The sequence below is a fragment of the Nomascus leucogenys genome, chromosome 14 (genome assembly GCF_006542625.1).
Source record: "Nomascus leucogenys isolate Asia chromosome 14, Asia_NLE_v1, whole genome shotgun sequence".
In the NCBI taxonomy this organism is placed as follows: Eukaryota; Metazoa; Chordata; class Mammalia; order Primates; family Hylobatidae; genus Nomascus; species Nomascus leucogenys.
This window is the reverse complement of record NC_044394.1, coordinates 18,634,098-18,652,145: the sequence shown is the minus strand read 5'-3', so window position 1 is coordinate 18,652,145 and position 18,048 is coordinate 18,634,098. Positions and strand designations below refer to the sequence as shown.

General features: G+C 41.3%; 1 protein-coding gene across 1 annotated transcript in view; it reads right to left on the bottom strand.

Moving 5' to 3' along the window:
* ACYP2 (acylphosphatase 2) overlaps positions 1-14,012 on the bottom strand; it is a 257,176-nt gene extending 243,164 nt beyond the window's left edge. Inside the window, exon 1 of the mRNA XM_003262381.4 lies at positions 13,518-14,012. Within this exon, the coding sequence (XP_003262429.1) occupies positions 13,518-13,659 (142 nt within the window). The 5' untranslated portion in view covers positions 13,660-14,012. The remainder of the gene's footprint in view (positions 1-13,517) is intronic.
* Between the last annotated feature and the right edge of the window lie 4,036 nt (positions 14,013-18,048).

Sequence of the window (18,048 nt, the reverse complement as noted above, 5' to 3'; positions counted from 1 at the left end):
ATATATACTATAATAGACAGCAAGAAGTTACTAATAATGCCTAAATTGACATTATGCATACACATAACATTAGGCATATACATAGTATTAGTGCCAATCATAATCTTGAATGCTATAATCCTAAATGTTGAAATCCTGAAAGATCAAAATCCCTAAAGTCAGCCAGGCGTGGTGGCTTACACCTGTAAGCCCAGCATTTTGGGAGGCTGAGGCAGGAGGATTGATTGAGCCCAGCAGTGCGAGATCAGCCTGGGCAACATAGCAAGACTTCATTTCTGAAAGAAAAATAAAAATTTTAATTAAAAATCTCTGAAGTCTAAAATCCCTAATGATTAAAATCCTGAAAATCACAATCCTGAAAGATTAAAATTCTGAATGGTAAAATCTAGAAAGCCTAATTCTGGGGACATGATTAGTACATGTTTGGTTGTGTGCATGATAGTTGCATCATGTTAGCTGCATCATGTTAAACAGAACTATTACCTTGTTATTGTCTTTATTTGGAAGTGAATTATGGTTCAAGGAGACACATATGGGTGCCAAATGGACAAGGGCTGGATTTGTGGACTTAATTTTAGGTGTCAATTTGACCAGGTTAAGGAATACCTAGAAATCTGATAAAGCATTATTTTGGGTGTGTCTGTAAGGGTGTTTCCAGAGATTACCGTGAGTCTGAGTAGACCAAGTGGGGAAGATCTGCCCTCAGTGTTTTCAGTGTTTCAGAGAAGTGAAAATGCAGGCAAAAGATACAAGAAATCTCCCCTGCCAAATTATTCAATTGTGTATGACTTCCGCATCTTCACACATAGTACCACGCTTGCCCGAAAAAAAATCCTTCTTTTGTGCCAACTGAATGTTTTTTTAAAAAGGGGGGAAAAGGAAAAAAAAAACCTTCGTCGGAGAATAAAAGGAATTTATTTAAAGAGATGGGGTCTCATTCTGTTGCCCAGGCTGGAGTGCAGTGGTGTGATCATAGCTCACTATGGTCTCAAACTCTTGGCCTTAACCAATTCTCTCACCTCAACATTCCAAGTAGCTAGAACTACAGGTGCACACCACCATGCCTGGATAATTTTAAAATTTTTGTAGAGATGGAGTCTCACTATGCTGCTCAGGCTAGTCTCAAACTTCTGGCTTCACTCAACCCAACTGCCTCAGCCTCCCAAAGCACTGGGATTACAAGCATGAGCCACTATATCCAGCTAAAAAAAATGGAATTTGAAAAGCTCAGTGACCTTCTGAATGAAAGGCATTTGCTGATACAGAGGTTCCTCCAGTGATACAAAACACATTAAATGATGAACTATTCTTGATCAGGGATCTGTCCATCAAAGAAGATAGACTTCTATTTATTAAACCACCCAATCTAACAAAGAAAAACCAGTGCATGCTTCAGTTTGGCTAATGTGTGGCACTTTCAAAACCATCCCCACCATTTTTTACCAATTGCATACGATTCATCCCCCTGTTGGATCTCAAAATTCTAGAACTTATCCACTAGTTTATGTATGAATGACTGGACAAAAGGGAAGCACTTTATAAAACACTTATTTGAAGATTTGGTGGATGTTGCAAAAGAAAATGGATTCAATTGAATCCCCAAATCATAATGACAGATTAGGTGCAATCAAAGCTTCTAAAAGTGAATTTCAAGATGTCACTAACGAAGTTTTTTTTTTCCATTCAGTCTGATGCATTTAGTGGAAAACTTAGATTGAGTCAATTGGCCATGAGATACGGCAATGATGAAAACTTCAATTTAAAAATGCGTCATTTGTCTGCATTGGCTTTCCTTCCAGCTGATGAAATTCCAGGAGCCTTTTTTTTTTTTTTTTTTTTTGAGACAAAGTCTTGCTCTGTTGACCAAGCTGCAGTGCAGTGGCATGGTGCGATCTCGGCTCATTGCAACCTCCGCCTCCCAGGTTCAAGCGATTCTCTGGCCTCAGGCTCCAGAGTAACTGGGACTACAGGTGCATGCCACCACACCCAGCTAATTTTTTGTATTTTTGTAATTTTTGTATTTTTAGTAGAGATGGGGTTTCACCGTGTTAGCCAGGATGGTCTCAATCTCCCGACCTCATGATCCACCCACCTCGGCCTCCCAAAGTGCTGGGGTTACAGGTGTGAGTCACTGCGCCCGGCCCAGCTTTTAATGGATTGAATCTGCATTTGCCTGAAGAAACCAGCAAAGTTACTGACTGGTTTAAAAATAATTATGTGCATGGTAGGATTAGAAGACATGTAATGGTGTTGTTGTTTGATCACAAGTATAGTCTGCACTAAATTTGTAGTCTGTATATGAGTGCATGCAGAATGAATTTCCATGTATGCAAAACATAGAAGCATAGCACTGAAGATGGAAAACCTTAATAGGGGATGCTCATGTCAGTGTATATCAAATCATAGAAGAATTTTGAAAAGAGCAGTGCCACGTAGAATATAGATGTAAACATATTTTCCTAAAAGAGCCAAGTTCAAAAAAAAAAAGCAGCTATTCATCATGAAGGAAGACTACAAAATATAGGTAATGATTGTGAAAAGTTGGCCAATTCTTATGGACTACCTCCATGCAACTGCCTATAATCTATCACTATAATATACTTTTTTGTACGTCAAATTTTTTTTTTTTTTTTTTGAGACGGAGTTTCGCTCTTGTCACCCAGGCTGGAGTGCAGTTGCACAATCTTGGCTCACTGCAACCTCCACCTCCTGGGTCCACGTTATTCTCCTGCCTCAGCCTCCCGAGTAGCTGGGATTACAGGCGCATGTACACCACCACGGCTGGCTAATTTTTTGCATTTTTAGTAGAGAAAGGGTTTGGCCATGTTGGGCAGAACTCCTGGTCTCAAACTCCTGACCTCAGGTGATCCGGCCGCCTAGGCCTCCCAAAGTGCTGGGATTACAGGCGTGAGCCACTGCACCCGGCCAGAAGCATAAACTTTGTAAAGACGTTTAGAGTTCTAATTTGTTTTACGCTTTTTTTTTTTTTTTTGCAAATTTGACTCTACCAGTGTGTCACCACAATGCTGACTTAGTATTGTGTACGTATGTAAAAAATGTTGAAACTTCCTTAATAAATGAAGAGATGCCCTTTTTGTATACGTACATTTGTGAAAGATAAAATTTCTTGACATCCTGGCTTTTTCAGTGCCTGCATATACAGTGGTAATCTGTCACAATTTTTGATCAATCTCATCAAAAGACTTAGGTTGTCCATCAAGGTATGTCAGATGACCAGTTACAAAACTGGTTGCACACAATTACCAACTATAGTGATATGCATTTATACATTTTGCTTTTAGACCTACTTCCTTATGAATGTAGTTCATCTGCTTGTAAATGTTACACCTATGTGACTGTCATCAGTATACCTGAGTGTGCACAGTCACAAAAATACATACGTTATTATTACCTATCTCCTTGTGCAAACTGGCCTATGAAGTTTCTGTTGTGTTTTTAAATGTTTCTCAAATAAACCTCCTTTTTATTTTTATTTATTTATTTTTTTTGAGTAGGAGTCTCTCTCTGTCACCCAGGCTGGAGTGCAGTGGTGCGATCTCCGCTCACTGCAACCTCCGCCTCCCAGGTTCAAGCAATTCTCCTGCCTCAGCCTCCCGAGTAGCTGGGATTACAGGCGCCTGCCACCATGTTCAGCTAATTTTTGTATTTTTAGTAGAGACAGGGTTTCACCATGTTGGCCAGGCTGGTCTCAAACTCCTGACCTCAGGTTATCTGCTCGCCTCGGCCTCCCGAAGTGCTGGGATTACAGGTATGAACAACCGCGCCCGGCCAAAAATTAGTATTTTAAATACTCTTTGAATGATTTTTTCCAGATTATATTTTTGGGATTTTGATCTTTCAGAACTGTGATTTCGGGGATTTTAGACTTTAAGGATTTTGATGTTTTGGAATTTCAACATGCAAGATTACAGCGTTTGGAATTGTATCTTTCAGGATTATGGCCCAAACGCACATAGTATATGCATAATAAAGACATAAAAACCACAAGACTTTAAAAATAAATGGTTAAATTGGTTGTTTTATAGAATATACAAGATTTGGGGTTGGAAACTGGAGCAGGATATGGTGGCTGTTGCTTTTTATCACCAGCTTTTCTATACTATTTGAGTTTTTTTTTAATCCATGTGCATATGTTACTTTGATTTAAATTTTCAAAGTTTTAAATTTAAAAGCATTTGGGGCAGGGCATGGTGGCTCATGCCTCTAATCCCAGCACTTTGGGAAGACAAGGCAGATGAATTGCTTGAGTCCAGAGTTCAAGACCAGCCTGGGCAACATGGTGAAATCCCATCTCTACAAAAAATATGAATACAAAATGTAGCTGGGCATGACAGCACATGCCTCTAGTTAGCACATGCATCTTAGATAGCACATGATAGCACATGTGCTTAGATAGCACATGATAGTACTTGCCTCTAGTCCCAGCTATTAGGGAGGATAGGGTGGGGGAGGATCAACCGAGCCTGTGAGGTCGAGATTGCAGTGAGCTGTGATCATACTGCTGTACTCTAGCCTGGGTGACAGAGCAAGACTCTGTTTCAAATAAATAAATAAACAAATAAAAGCATTTTTAACTATGAATGGTAACAATACACACATGCATTTATTAAATCTTAAAACAGTAAGTTTGAGGCACAATTTTAGGTTAAATTCATACTTCTTGACAAACTGGGTGGATAATAAAAGTGTTACCCATTGCTTAAGGCAGTGATAGATGGAAATAAACAAGGCTGAAATAAATCACATATAAAAGATTCAATATGGGCTGGGCGTGGTGGCTCACACCTGTAATCCCAGCACTTTGGGAGGCTGAGGAGGGTGGATCACCTGAGGTTGGGAGTTCAAGACCAGCCTGACCAACACGGAGAAACCCCGTCTCTACTAAAAATACAAAAAATTAGCCGGGCGTCGTGGCAGATGCCTGTAATCCCAGCTACACAGGAGGGTGAGGCAGGAGAATCCCTTGAACCTGGTAGGCGGAGGTTGCGGTGAGCCAAGATCATGCCATTGCACTCCAGCCTGTGCAACAAGAATGAAACTCTGTCTCAAAAAAAAAAAAAAAAAAAAAATTCAGTATGAACTTAATAGAAGTTTAGGTTGTTTTTGGTTACGGATCCAGTGTTTTGAGGGAGAGGCCATGGACACAAGATCACAATCTTTTTGTAATGTGTCCTTTTGTGTCACTACTTGGGAAAAAAACATCAAATGTAATAATTGTTTAGAACTGTATTTAATATATGAACGACTGTGACAGGCACAGCTAGCTGCATACCCCAAATCCATTCTCCCATTCTTCCCTTCTAACAGAACTCTGATTTTACTTGGGGCAGCAATGTGCCAGTTGATGTTTCCCAGACTTCCTTATAGTGGGGATGGCCAATGAAATGTAAGCCGTATCACTGGTTGGGACTTTCAAGACAGCTCTTCAACAGGGGCTGACTTGGCCGGGCGTAGTGGTTTCTCCATGTTGGGGTATTGCACTGGTACCCTTTCTTCTCCTAATCACGGTATGACTATTACGATTGGAGCTAAGCAGCAATCTTGAAACCTTGAGGGAGAGGCCAAGGACATCAGAGACTTTGGCCCTGACTTCCCTGAGGCACTTTAACATGCCAGGGGATGGAGGAAGAAGTGGGGAATGGGGGAATGAGGTAGGGAAAGGGAAACAACTGGTAAAGGGAAGGAGAGGTGATGGAAATGTTCTGGAATTAATGGTAATGCTGCAAAACGTTGTGAATATACTAAAAACTACTGTATATTTAGTGTTATGTAAATTATATCTCAATTTTGTTAATGCCACACACACAAAAAAAGGAAAGCAGAAAACAGGACTATGATGTAGTCCTTCCTACCTCTATTTGTAGCACAAGGGCAGTCATTCTCCAATTTTGCTTACCATACAACCTCCCTGACTTTTTCCTATCACTCCGTACCAAAACAACTGCAGTGAAGATCCTCTCGAAGTACTGCAAGTAGAACTAAATGACTGAGCTCTCTCTAGATTTTATAATTTATTTCTGCAGGAGAAAGCATCTTTCTCTCTAGCGGAAATTCCTTCTGTGAGGAGGAGTATCATTAGTGTGTCATTCCTGGCTACTTTCTACCCTGCCCTTGTCACAGGGACATGCAGTGACTCATCTACTGGGTAAATTTAGAAGGAGAAACATGCATAGCCCAGGCATGTCCTCTTCTTCCTCCCGCTGGGAGCAAGTTACCCACAGGGATCATACTTCTGGCTCTACCCTAGGGCAGCCTCCCTATGGCTGAAGTTGGGGGTGGCCAGTGTTTAATTCTGTAGTACAGGTCATTATAAAGTCCACTTACCTGCAGATAGACATCACATTCCTAAAACTCTGCTTTACTCTTTGTCTTGTCAATAACTCACACAATGAAGGGAGGTGTTATTTGTTGGGCCCCTCAAACTTCAACTCTTATTTTAAAGCCTTGGGAGGAATGTGAGTCAAGGAGTCTCCAGACTTCTAGCCCATTAACTCTGCAAGGCAGTGAACCATGCAGGAATCAACTGCTCAAAGTTTCATAAGCCACCTGGAATTTTCCCAGAATCTTTCTGAGACTCCTGATTCCTAGTATGAAGCATACTGCACAAGAGATAGATATCTATATAGAAAGAAAAGGCAGATGTGGAGACATTTTTCTGCACTTTATCAGTGTTGGCTGGAACACAGCCGTCTTGGGACAGGGCTTCTGTAGGAGATTTATCTATGGGCTTTCGTGGCCTCCCCATACTTTTTCCACCTCGCTTGCTGAAGAGAAGGAAAGCTGATATGACACATGCAGGTTTTTTACAGACACTCTGCTCTGGAAACTGGGGCAGACACCAGCCTTTTTGGTGATAAAAGACTCCAGCAAGATATGCTGCTCAGTTAAGGTCCAGTCCACTACAACTGTACCTCACTTTGTGGAAAGAGGTGTCAGTGAGAAACCCTGTGGGGAATATTTGCAAGGTAAATCATACTTTGAATTGACAAACAAATACTGATATTTAAAGAAACCTGTGATGAGTTTTAAATGTCAGCACCTTTTCATGTAAAATCCTATTTTTTATATTGTAACCTACTACTTCATCCTGGGATCTGACTGCATGTGTCAATTTTGAATGCAGGAAGTGATCTATATGCTGCCTTAAAAAGCAGCCCTTAATGACTGTAAATATCTTTAATTGTTACAAAGCTTTCCTTACGTGGAATAAAATCCTGCCTTACTTAACCTTTCGCCATCAGTCCAGGGTCTGTTCCTTGGAGCCATACACTACGGCATCTTTCAAACAGTTAAAACAGCCATCACACTACTATTTCTTCTCCAAGCCAACTATCCCCAAGCACTTCAATTTAATTCAGTTCCCTTTGGAAGGCCCCACTAGAGGCGTAGCCCTGTAGGGGATATGAAAACAAGCCACCAGCCTGAACTTCAAAATTTTGTCATTATTTTCTAGTGAGAGACACATACAAGTGTACACAGATAACTGTAGCTGAAAGCAGAATGATTAAAAGTATAAACACAAAGTATAACTACTATAAATAAAATGCTATAAGAACAAAGATGGGAGAGGGAATTAGAGTTAACCATATTTATGTTTCTTGATTCTAATGGTGGTACTTATATTTTCAACCTCTAAAACACAGCTTTTCCATTTACCTGTCTACATAAGAAAAATGTATACTTCTAAATCATGCATTATCTGACAAAGCCATTTAATAATTCATCCCAGTTTTCATTTTAAGCAATATTTAAGAAATATGGTATTCACCTCAGTGATAGCAGTAGGAGACAGACAAATTCCTAGATAGACAGGGACAGGTCTCCAGTGAAACCCAATCTTCAAGTGAAACCTGAAACCGAGTTGCCAGTTCCAGGTGGAGTCCACAACCAGAGTGAGAACTTCCTCGATGCCTTTTAGCCAACTGAATGGTGCTTTTTCCAGGCCCACCCATGGAACAATTAGCATACACCCCATTCTGAGCCCATAAAAACCCCAGACTCAGCCTTACAGATGGCTATCCACTTTCAGGCCCCCTCTCACACAGAGGGCTACCCACTTCAGGTCCCCTCTCTTTACTGAGAGCTTTTCTGTCAGTCAATAAAATTCTTCTCTGCCTTGTTAACTCTCCAGTGTCCGCATACCTCATTCCTCTTGGTCATGGGACAAGAGTGAATGGCAGGCGCAAAAAGAGCTGTAACATATACTAATGCTTGCCGAGCTACAGGAGTGAAAAAATCATTGTGTGCCAACATGCCCCCATTTGCTGAGCTGCAGGCAGCAGGACCCAATGAGTTGTGACACGCTCCCATTCACTTAAGCTGCAGGCAGCAGAAATGAATGAGAGTGTAACACTTTCTGGAGGCTCAGACCTCAGGACTCCCCAAGCAAAAGCTGTAACACCCCTTGGGATTCTGTGGTTGCTGGCATCTCCAAGTTATTGGGCACTGCCACATCCCCCTCACCCAGACACCAGCACCCAAGGTATAAGTTGGTCATGGCAATCCTGGACCAGCTGCGGGCTGACTGCAGAGCCAAGGCAAGCATAGGATCCAGACCAGTAGCACAACCTGAGCGCAGTCTGCTGGGCCAAGTGGGCAGAGCAAGCCCAGTGGGCCCAAGAAAAGCCTGGGCAGAGGCGCCACTGGCCGTGGAGATTTCTGGCTGGCGAAGTGGCACTGAAAGAATTCTGTGTCATCAGAACTCAAATAAGCTACTCTTATTCTAAAAACACTCAGTCAAAAAAAAAATTCTAAGCACATGTAAACCAACAGATTGTCACAATGCATTTCTAGGAGTGTCATTAGTATTCCCCTCAGAGCTGGTAAAGCATCAAAGCATCTATACACAGTATAATCAATTTCCCTTTCAAATTTTCAGATTATATTATTCTAGATGTAAATATAATTAAACATCTATAGAAACATCATAAACCAGGCCATAGTTACAAAGGCTCTAAAGGCACAGGGGCTCAGTCCTCAGCTCTCTTAACCCTCTCCCAAAGTCCTCGATGCAAGAGAAGTTGGTGGGGAAAAAACGTGGAGCTCCTTGAGAATGTGAAGATTTTTTAAAGTAGAGGATGAAAAGAGAGAGAAAAAAAAGAGTAACTTTAGAGTGGAGAAACCAGACAAACACTATCACAGCCAGATGATCAAGGTTAACATCAACAGTGATAAGTCATATTGACAGTATATACCCTTGATAGGTGTGACAAGAGCAGCACTTCACCTGTGTGGTCTTCCTTCCAATACCCCATTATCCCAGTCTTATCATAACAAAAATATCAGACAAATCCCAATCGGGGAGCATTCTACAAAGTACTTGACCTCAAAGTACTCCATAAAACTGCCAATGTCATCAACAACAAGATAAGTCCAACAGAATGTCACAGCCTCAATGAGCCTGAGGAGGCAAGGAGGCTAAATGTATCCTGGATGGGATCCTGGAACCGAAAAAAAGACATTAGGTAAAAACTAAGGAAACCTTGAATAAAGTAAGGACTTTAGTTCATAATAACGTATCCATATTGGCTTAAACCAGTTGTACGGTCCCTATACTAACAACACATCATTTTTGGTTGGAAAACATTTTTTGTGATATACTCAAGTAAGCCAATTTAATTCATTGATTAATTTTCCATGCAGGAAGGTTAAAACATTTTCCATTTTTTCCATGTTCACTTTCATGTCATTGAAACAATTTTCACTGGGAATAGATTGCACTCAAATAATTTAATGATGACTTTATCAATCCATATTTTGTCCATAATAAATGTTGCCAATTATAGGTTCTTCCATTGTGAATTTCCTTTCATAGCCATTATTTCTAACAAGCCAGTTTTCACTAAGATTTTATTATTCCATATTTTATTTTATTGTTTCTTTAGAGACAGTCTCACTCTGTTGCCCAGGCTGGTGGCTCATGCCTATAAGGCCAGAACTTTGGGAGGCCAAGGTGGGAGGCTTGCTTGAGGCCAGGAGTTCAAAACCAGCCTAGTCTACATAGTGAGACTCCATCTCTACCAAAGAAAAATTAAAAAGTTAGCTGGGCATGGTGACTCATGCCCGTAGTCCCAGCTACTCAGGAGGAGGCTGAGGCAGGAAGATCATGTGAGCCCAGGAGCTCAAGGCTACAGTGAGCTATGATCTTGCCTGGGTGACAGAGTAAGACCCTGAAAAAAAAAAACACCTATCAAGGTTCAAATCCCACCTCTTAACTTGTTGTATAACTGGGAAAGAAGTTACTTCCCCATGCCTCAATGTCTCCATCTGTTAAATGAGAAAAACCATTGCAGTTACAGGGATGAGGATTAAATGAGACAACATATGTAAAATGTTGAGTACAGAGCTTGGCACATTCCAAATTGTCAGGGAACGTCAATGTAGATGTACGTAAATATGTGATGGTGAGTTTGTGCTACATACTATGCCTTCATTGATAGTGGGCATGTACTCTCTTCCATTTAGCATACTGCAAACTATAGGAATTATTGCCCTAAGTTGACTTTTTAAACCCCATTATTTATATATAGTACATTTCTCTTTTCCATATTTTTAGTGCTGGTTCCAACTGATTATATACCGTGTTACCCCTATGTGCACAAAAGTGGAAGTGTATAGTTAATAGAAATACATAATGTAATAGCAGAAAACATCATGTAATGGGAAAGCACAAGTTTTAAAGTCAGAGAGATGTAGAATCAAATCCCATGTGTCAACCAAGGGCTTGTCCAAGTTACTGAATCTCTGTGCACCTGTTTTGTCCTTGTTAAAACAGGAATAAGAAATGCATCTCACAAAATTGTGATGATTAAGTAAACAACAGTGAAATGCTCAGCACAAAGAATACCCACAATAAATGTCACACATTCACACACACACACACACACACACACACAGAGAGAGAGAGAGAGAGAGACTCCTTAACTACTGCCATTTCTCTCTAGTGGACCATTCTGTGAGGTGATCTTTCATACTTTACATTATGTGTTTTGGTGACTTATTGTGGCAGTTTTCAAAGCAGGATACCATACCCCTGGGTGCATCAAAGACTTTCTAAAGAGTACAGATCCATGCATAATGTTCAGGGAATCAATTTCCAGATCTTCAACTTCCACATATATTCTTTCCTAAAACTGACCTGAGATTCCTTTCCTACCTCCCTTTGCACAATCACCCTTTGAAAGAAAGGTCTCCTATTATCCTAAGTGAATTAATTCATGAATGGAAAACTAAACATTCTATGTTCTCATTCATAAGTGGGAGCTAAGCTATGAGGATGCAAAGGCATAAGAATGATACAAATGGACTCTGGGGACTCGGGGGAAAAGGATAAGAGGGGATGACGGATAAAAGGCTACACACTGGGTACAATGTACACTGCTTGGGTGATGGGTGCACCAAAATCTCAGAAATCACCACTAATGAACTTATTCATGTAATCAAACACCACCTGTTCTCCAAAGATCTATTGGAAATAAAAATGAAATTAAATTTAAAAAAGATCTCTTTACAAAAGACACACTTTTACTCATTCTTAATCTTACCTTGGTACACTGCACCAAAGTATAAAAACCTCTAGAGTACCAAATACAAGGATAATTCAACTCTTCCTCTAACCGAGGTTCCATAAACACCCCCAGTCTTCTCATTAATAAATTTCTGGCTGAGTGCAGTGGCTCACGCCTGTAAAACCATCACTTTGGGAGGCCAAGTACAGGAGGATCCCTTGAAGCCAGGATTTCGAGACTTGCCTGGGCAACAGAGACCCTTTCTCTACAAAAAATAATTTAAAAATTAGCCATGCATGGTGGCACGAGCCTATAGTCCCAGCTGCTTAGAAGGCTGAGGCAGAAGATCACTTGAGCCCAGGAGTTCCAGGCTGCAGTGAGCTATAATTGTGCCACCGCACTTGCTCCAGCCTGGGTGACAGAACAAGACTCCATCTCTTAAAAAAATAGAATTTAAAAAATAAACTTCTAACACAAATTTACCTTTAAATTTTAATAATGTTTATCATACTTTTTATTATTCATCTAGTGTTTTAATAATAATTTCAATAATAACTCAATCCAGACAAAAAATTTAATACTTGGAGCTGTTGAATACAATGAGTTCTAAATTTCTCTTCAAAGAATCAGTATGTTAGTATGCTCAGTTCTTTGTGCTCTACTTTAAAGTCTAGCTTCCTCATTCTCCTCGCTCCTAGTCTCAGTAAACAACCTTTTCCACCAGTTCTAATCAGTAGTTCACATCTATTCCCCTGGCCACCTGCTCCATCCTGAGTCACCCCTGGTCACCAGGTCTGACGTGAATCATCCTGAGTCACCTGTTCTGTAACCACCCTTCCTGCCAAATTACTCACCCCGCCACTTGGGCTCGTACCCCTGCTCTTTAAAATAGCCAATTGCAATTAGCTTAGACTGTACGGTCCAACCCTAGCCAACGGGAAAGACACAGCAGTAGGGGCTACCTGCATCAGGAATAAGAACCCCTTCCCCTCCCCTGTTCAGGTGTGCTCTCGCCATTGCTTCATCCACAAGTCGCACCATTCTATAGAAGTAAAATTGCCTTGCTAAGAAAATTCTTTGAGCACTAGTTCTTCTTTTTGGCACCGAAGAAAAAGCATGTGTTTCTAACAGAGACTTACTGTCAAAGGAAATTAAGAAAAAGCATTACACTTATTCATACATGTGCATACATGTACATGTACACATTGAAGAAAAGTATGATAGGGTGAGCAAAAAAAAAAAAAAAAACCCTCAAGCAAAACAATGGGGTAATTCGGTGAGAGAAGTGGAATGAAAATCAAACTCAAAGAGGAAAAGAAATGAGTAAAATTTCCCATGGTTGAAGAGTTTTATTTTAAATGAAGATGGTGGATATTAAATCACTACCATATTTACATACCATTGCATAAATCTCAGAGTGACTTAATATTTTTATTTATAAATATCAGTATTTTCAACAAGCCAGACGTTACAAACTTGGCAACTACTTAAACTTAGGATGAAACAAAAATTAGATAACAATTTCATTCTTTTAACAGCCAAAAAGGGGTCTAAAAAAAGGTTTGACCTCTGAAAAATTAAACCATCTAAGCGTCCTTCCTAAAACTCAAGTCAAGCCCAGGTAGCTTCAGTGGCAAGCAACGAGACCACTAGTTCAAAGACCCTCTTCTTTTCCTAACCAACTTCAACCTTCCCTCCTGTGCCGCTTACTCCCGCACCCAGCAGCCGCCCACTTCTGGTTCTCAGCAGTCCCTTCTCCCCTTCTCTCCTCCTCCGCCACTTCCCTCCCCATTCCCCTACTTCCGCTCGTCCAAGTCCTCCGGCGCATGCGCGTTTCGCCTCCCTGCCAGCCGCCGCTGCTGTGTCATGACTGAGCGGAAGTCCCAGCCACAACGGGAAAAGGCATACTTTAGGTGGGAGGCGCTTCTCACAGCTTTCTCCCCTTCCTCCCATAACCTTTTTGATCTCCCACCGTAGGGGGCCTCCTACCCTGCACTCTCCCGAACACCTCGTAGTCCACGGATTTGAGTGGCCGAGCGGTAGACATGGCGGCAGCGAGCGCTCTGTTGAGGAGCCGGAGCGAGGCTCGGGGCGCAGCGACTGCGGCGGCCGCGAGAGGGAGGGGACACATGGGACCGCTTGGCGCACCCTGCGCCTGTCACCGGTCCCGGACGCTAGCGCGCCGGGGTCACGCGTCGGAAGCGGCAAATGAGACTGCGGGGCCTGGGAGCGAAGGCCGCCGGGGACGCCAGGAGGGAAGAGGCCGCTGGGCCCCAGGCATCCTAGGCCTCCTTTCCCTGCCTCTTTTCCCGGACTGGGGAGGATGCTGTCTCCACAGCGCTCCCTACCGTTTAATTGATCAAGGTACTCTGTTCTCAAAGTTAGTAAATAAAAGCCGGATGCTGTGCCCAAAAAAAGTTGCTTCCCCCAGCTTTATTAAAGTGTAATTGACAAATAAAAGTTGGGTATATTTGTGGTGTACAAGGTGATGTTTTGACATATGTTTGCATTGTGAAATGATTACATCAATGAAATTAACATATCCATTGCACCATTTTTTAATGAAGAGCACATTTAAGATCTACTCTCATCAATTTTTAAGGACACAGTACATTAATCACAGTCACCATGTTAGACAACAGATCTTCAGAACTTATTATTGACACTAACTGAAACTTTGTACCCTTTGACCAATATCTCCTCATTTCCAACCCCTTTCATCCCCCATCCCAGGTCCCCCGCCCCACTCCATCCCAGCAAAATTTGCTTTTGAAATCAAGGGCCTGCTGGTTTAGTGTTTTGAGAGTTAGTAAATTATTTATGAAATGTTTAGATGACTACCAAATCCGGCGATTCTGAGCCAGCTTTTAAGATAAGGTCTGCAACATCTTGAGCTCTTCTGTAGAATCAGGAAGGAATTGAGCCTGAACTCATATTCTAAATGGATTGTGATATTTTCTGGGATAAGAAACTTTTTAAAAATATAAAGTCTTTTATGCTAGTGGAAACAGACAAAAGAAAAACACTGTAGTTGCGCCTCTGCCCGGCCGCCGCATCTGGGAAGTGAGGCGCGCCTCTGCCCGGCCGCCCCACCTGGGAAGTGAGGAGCGCCTCTGCCCGGCCGCCACCCTGTCTAGGAAGTGAGGAGCGTCTCTGCCCGGCCGCCCCATCTGGGAAGTGGGGGGTGCCTCTGCCCGGCCACCCCGTCTGGGAAGTGGGGGGCGCCTCTGCCCAGCCACCCATCGTCTGGGAAGTGAGGAGCACCTCTGCCCGGCTGCCCCGTCTGGGAGGTCTACCACGGAGGCCAGACGCAATATGCGGGCTGGACGTGGTGGCTCACGCCTGTGGTCCCAGCACTCTGGGAGGCCGAGGCGGGTTGATCACTTGAGGCTAGGAGTTCGACACCAGCCTGGCCAACATGGCGAAACATATGAAAAATACAACAGACAAACCAACCAACCAACCCAATGACAACAAAACAGGTCTACCCTGGAGTCATACTCTTTTTTTTTCTATTTTCCTCCCTTTCTGATCCTTTATCCCACTTTCTTTTTCTTCCTCTTCCTTCTCCTTCTTTGTCAAATAGAGGATTGAGTTATTATCATTGATTCATTGATCCATACAAAGTCCCTCTCTCATTTATTTTCTTTAATTCCCACCCCCCATTTCTATTCCCCGTCTTGACATGTGCAACCTTCCTAATATGTTTGATATGCATCTTTTTGTTTGTATGTATCTTTAGAAAATATTTATTGTTTTGTGTGCAAAAAAAATTAATAAAAAAAGAAAAACACTGTAGTCATCTTGTCTGCTGTTCATACAGTTTTTTTGTGTGTGAGTTTGTTGTTGTTGTTGTTTTGAGACGGAGTTTCGCTCTTGTCGCCCAGACTGGAGTGCAGGAGCGTGATCTCAGCTCACTGCAACCTCCACCTCCCAGGTTCAAGAGATTCTCCTGCCTCAGCCTTCCAAGTAGCTGGGATTACAGGCATGTGCTACCTCACCCAGCTAATTTTTGTATTTTTAGTAGAGACGGGGTTTCACCGTGTTGTCCAGGCTAGTCTCAAACTCCTGACCTCAGGTGAGCCACCTGCCTTGGCCTTCCAAAGTGCTGGGATTACAGGTGTAAGCCACTGCACCCGACCTTTTTTTTTTTTTAATGGTCTTGATTATTCTCAGCAACATCCCAATTGCCTAGAAGTTAAGGCTGAATTTTATTTCCTGGTGAGCTATTACAAAGTTTTAATATAAAACCATCCACCACTTCAAAGGATCTGGATACAGCTATTGATAATCTGCCACCTTCTAGAATTCCAAATCTCTTTACTTGTGAGAATTTGCATTTCTCTATTTGTTGGCCTCAATACCTTTGCATATTTCTCTGCATCTGGCCACAGTTGAAATAATCCACTGCAATCTGACTCAATATACTGTGCCAATTCTATTAGAGAACACCAAAAATCATCTAAAACTTGGTTAGAATATGGTTAAATCGTTTTTAAAGTAAAATATATTCTGGAAATGCTAATGCAGTTAATTTATGTAGTGAAGGTCTTGGTTTATTGCAGAGACCTCACAACTTACCTCTTCCATCTCCCAGTTCATTCCATGCAGACTCTAGCATCAACATAAATTTTAAATCATTCTTCTTAATACGTTCAAAATAGAACCTAAGGTCTTCAGCCTCCACTACCTGCTTATGCAAATCCTGCATTTAAACTATAGTCAAGACACTCTCGGTTATTCTGCTGTCTCAATAGAGAGGTTTAAAACAAAGAACCTCTTCTCTTGGGTCTACTGTCTCTGGAATGCCTCCCCCTTCTCCAAAATCTTCCTCTATCCTGCTTAGTCACCTCTGCTAGTGGTTACCAGATTTTATCCTAGTTACTTAGTGTGCCTTCCCCAGTAGTACAGTCAGCCGTCCATATTAGCAGGTTCTGCATCCATAGATTCAACCAACCTCAAACAGAATTTTTTTTTTTTTTTAGGTATCTTGGCCTGCACGGTGGTTCACACCTGTAATCCCAACACGTTGGGAGGCCGAGGCTGGTGAATAGCTTGAGCCCGGGAGTTAGAGACCAGCCTGGACAATACAGTGAAGCTTCCGCCTCTATAAAAAATACAAAAATTAGCTGGGTGTGGTGGCCTGTGCCTGTAGTCCCAGCTACCTGGGAGGCTGAGATGGGAGTAGGATCACTTTTGCCCAGCGGAGGTTGCAGTGAACTGAGATGGGGCCATTGCGCTCCAGCCTGGGTGATAGAGCGAGAACCTGTCTCAAAAAAAAAAAAAAAAAAGGCATCTCTACTGAACACGTGCAGACTCTTTTTTTGTCATCATTCCCTGAACAATACGGTATAATAGCATTTACATCGCATTAGGTATTATAAATAATCTAGAGATGACTTAAAATATACAGGACAATATATGTGTGTATGTTTCCATCAGGAACTTGAACATTCCAGGATTTTTATATCCAAGGGGAGTCCTGGAACCAATCCCCTGCAGATAACAACAGACAGCGATACCATAGTTTCTAAGTAATCACTGACTGGGAAGGTTGACATTTTCCTTTTCTTAATCAATCTTTGACTTTTCTCCACATTTACCCAAGAGTACCCCTGCCAATTATTAGGTAGGTTTATTTGAATTTTGGAAGTGCTATAGCAACAATTGACATTTGCTTAGCTGAAAAATTTGCTGGGTCTGCCAGCAGTCTAACATTAGCAAACAGAAATTTTTGTGTACTATTTCAGCATGGATTGCCAATAATATGTGATTCTAAGTCTTTAGAAAATTTAAGTAAATGTTTGTAATATACGTTTTAAGTAATCATAGTATGAATTCAACTTTCATTTTTTCCATGTTGTAGTCTTTCCAATGTATATTTTAATAAATCACATTAGGTGGATAAACCACACATTTACCTACAGTGAGTCCCAGTTGTTACATATTCAGGCTGCTTCTCATTTTTCACTACCATAACAAAGAAAATATTTATGCATGTTGCTTCCTTCCCACATATTTTTAATTGAAGTTAGAATATCAAATCAAGGGTATAAGCATGTATTGTTCCTGATATATATTGCCAAACTGTTTTTCAAAGGGCTGTGCCAATTTAAATATATTACTACCAACACTGTTTATGATTATTTGGCTTTTTATACAAACAAATATATGCAGGTCCTTCACGTACAATGCATGATTACATTATATGAAGCTTTGGTTTTGTAACCTGAGCAACAGCTTTGGAATAACTAGGCTTTTTGTTACTACTGGTTGAAATTAAAACCTGTTAATTCCCTTCTTTGAACGCTTTAAGACAATTTGTTTGTGATCTAGGATCATGTTTAAGGTAATACATAGAAAAGGAAAATCCTGGTTATATAATATGACTGTAAAAGATGACCAGGCACCAGAATCTGTGAAATAAGGATAGATAATACACATCTACGTATGTGTATTATCTATATGTGATAATAATACGTATGATAGATAATATGAATGAAACATCATTAACTTTGTC